The sequence below is a fragment of the Hipposideros armiger genome, unplaced genomic scaffold, assembly GCF_001890085.2.
Source record: "Hipposideros armiger isolate ML-2016 unplaced genomic scaffold, ASM189008v1 scaffold_2564, whole genome shotgun sequence".
Lineage (NCBI taxonomy): Eukaryota > Metazoa > Chordata > Mammalia > Chiroptera > Hipposideridae > Hipposideros > Hipposideros armiger.
In genome coordinates this window covers 1-2,333 of record NW_017733884.1, presented here as the reverse complement: position 1 = coordinate 2,333, position 2,333 = coordinate 1, and the positions used below count along the sequence as shown (strand labels likewise).

The following is a 2,333-nucleotide window of genomic DNA, read 5'->3' as shown; positions in this document are numbered from 1 at the left end:
GGAGAAGCCATAACTTATACAATCACTTGCCTGTTTTTAGACATTGAGATTCTTTGCATATTCTTGTAGAGGTCTTTTTCTTCTTTTAAACCATTAATTCCAATGAAATTTCCATGAAGAGAATCTGAACATTTATATCGCTCTGTATACATATTGCCAAATAGTCTTCCAAAGATTGGAAACAATTTACAGTGTGATCCGTAAGGCAGGTAAGTGAAGTAGTGAGACTGCAGGCTTGCCTGTAAGGATTTAGTATTTCAAAAATTTTCCTATCAAAAGAGATGTGAACTGGCACCTGCTTCAATGTCTCTATTACTGTGGACCCTAAGCTCCCTGCAGGTAGAGGTGGTGCCTCTCCCCCCTTATGTTGTTTCACTGGCAGCAGCCTAAGTGCCTGGTGTATAGTAGGTGCTCATGAAAGTTTGGTAGAGAAAGTAAAATAAGTGATCTAGTGAGAGCCAACATTTTTCTTTAGTCTTTACTTTTATTTTCCAGCATGTAATCAGAGAGCATAACTTTTGCCCACATTCCTACTAGAGCTTTTATCTATTAGCTTTATGTGCTAATTAATTATGAATGAATCTCCCAGTCAGAGTCCAGTCAGGAATGCAGAAGCCACTGAGCTGTTTGAAAAGGAGGTGATTTAATACAGGGAGTCGTTTGCCAAGGTGATGCAGGAGCTGACACTCCCAGTCTGGGAATGGGTGGTGAGGCCCCTCAGAGGAAGCCACTTGTCACCCTGTCTTAGGGTGGGTTCCCCAGAAGCGGGCAATGGGAAAGCCTTGAGTAAATGCTTTAGGAAGCAATCCCATACAAAACCATTAGGAAAGAGGGACCAGGAGAGAAGGAAGCTAGCAAAGGGTGTCCTAACCAAGCTGGGTCCCACAGGGGGACTTCCGGCTCAGATCCGCAGAGGGTCCTGGATCCCAGGGCCTGGCAGCCCACGTGCAGTCTCCTGAAGGGCTCCGTGCTGGTCGGTGAGAGTGGACGCACCCAGGAGCTCCATGCATGACAGTGTTCAAGTGCTGGGAGGGGATAAGGCGGCANCTGAAGGGCTCCGTGCTGGTCGGTGAGAGTGGACGCACCCAGGAGCTCCATGCATGACAGTGTTCAAGTGCTGGGAGGGGATAAGGCGGCACACTGGCAGGAGAGACTGGGAGCAGGTGGAGTTAGCTGAGCCTAGAGCTGGGACTTTCCCGCACCAGGGCTCCAAGCAGCTCACAGCCTTTACCAAGGAGGGCCAGAGAGGTGCTGGCTGGCTGGCCCTTCTTTCTCTCTCTCTCTCTCTCTCTCTCTCTCTCTCTCTCTCTCTCTCTCTCTCTCTCTCTCATTCTTTCTCTCTCTCTGCCTCTCTTGCCAGAGCCACTAGTGGCTGAACTTGACCAGGCCACCTTCGATATCTAGTTCTCAGTTGATAGGTCGGCCAGTAAAGGAACGCGCACAGTCAGGCAAGATAAGAAAGTTTAAGAAAGCCTATTTTGTTAAGAGAGAGTCTATTGGGCTGAGCAAAGATGGCTACAGCCCAGGCTGCACGTATAAAGAGACTTGCAGCCCCGAGAGACGGGTTGAGGAGGGGTATATAGGGGTGGTGCTGACAAGGTAACATTGTTTGAACTGAAAATGCTGACTGCCTGTAAGCTAGTAGCTGTTTTGGGGCATTTTCTGTTATCGCAAGTTGCAGGCCAACAGATATTTTGTTGTTTCTTACAGACATGGCTCTGTCTGTAAGTCAAGGTCCCTGAGACATAACATTAAGTCAAGGTCTCTAACCTTCAGAGACCTAACATCAGTGATACAGGACAGTTCTGCAGGCTGGAGGTGGGTTTCAGCGCCAAGGGCCCTTTCCTGCTTTGTATCGCCATTGTGTGTCGTTTGTCTCTTTGCTAGTCTGTACATTGGGCTTTAAGTTTTGATAGGCAAGTGTGTCAAACTTCAAAATTAATGCTTCGCTTTATTCCTTTCTTGTGCTTGATTCTACTTCTTGGGGACTTTTCTATTATTCTAAACAAATGTATTTAAATCGTTAGTCCACCTTTGGGAAGGGGGCTATTTTGCTATATGGTATAAATTGTAGAAAAGGTGACTTTTTCTTCATATTGCTATCCGGGCGCCACAAGACTATTAACTAAGCAATGTTTGGCTACCTACTGGGCTGCCCATCGATTTCTTTAGTTGTTAAATTCTTACATATCATCAGATCTGTCTCTGGACTTCAATTTGTTTCACTGCGACCTACTTTCCTCTTTGTCCCAGTGTCTTATCACGCAGGGTAGTGGTGCTCTAATCTATTTCCATACCTACTGAGTCTAGACGGCTCAAGTGTCCTCCCTCTG

The 2,333-nt window shown here is 46.6% G+C and overlaps 1 protein-coding gene across 3 annotated transcripts in view; it reads left to right on the top strand.

Annotated features, from left to right (window-relative positions):
• The window catches only part of TREM1 (triggering receptor expressed on myeloid cells 1), a 21,218-nt gene extending 18,891 nt beyond the window's left edge, over positions 1 to 2,327 (top strand). For all 3 annotated transcript variants that reach the window (XM_019634992.1, XM_019634991.1, XM_019634990.1), the window contains exon 5: positions 1,711 to 2,327. In XM_019634992.1, the coding sequence (XP_019490537.1) occupies positions 1,711 to 1,906 (196 nt within the window). In that variant the 3' untranslated portion in view covers positions 1,907 to 2,327. The remainder of the gene's footprint in view (positions 1 to 1,710) is intronic.
• Positions 2,328 to 2,333: the final 6 nt, after the last annotated feature.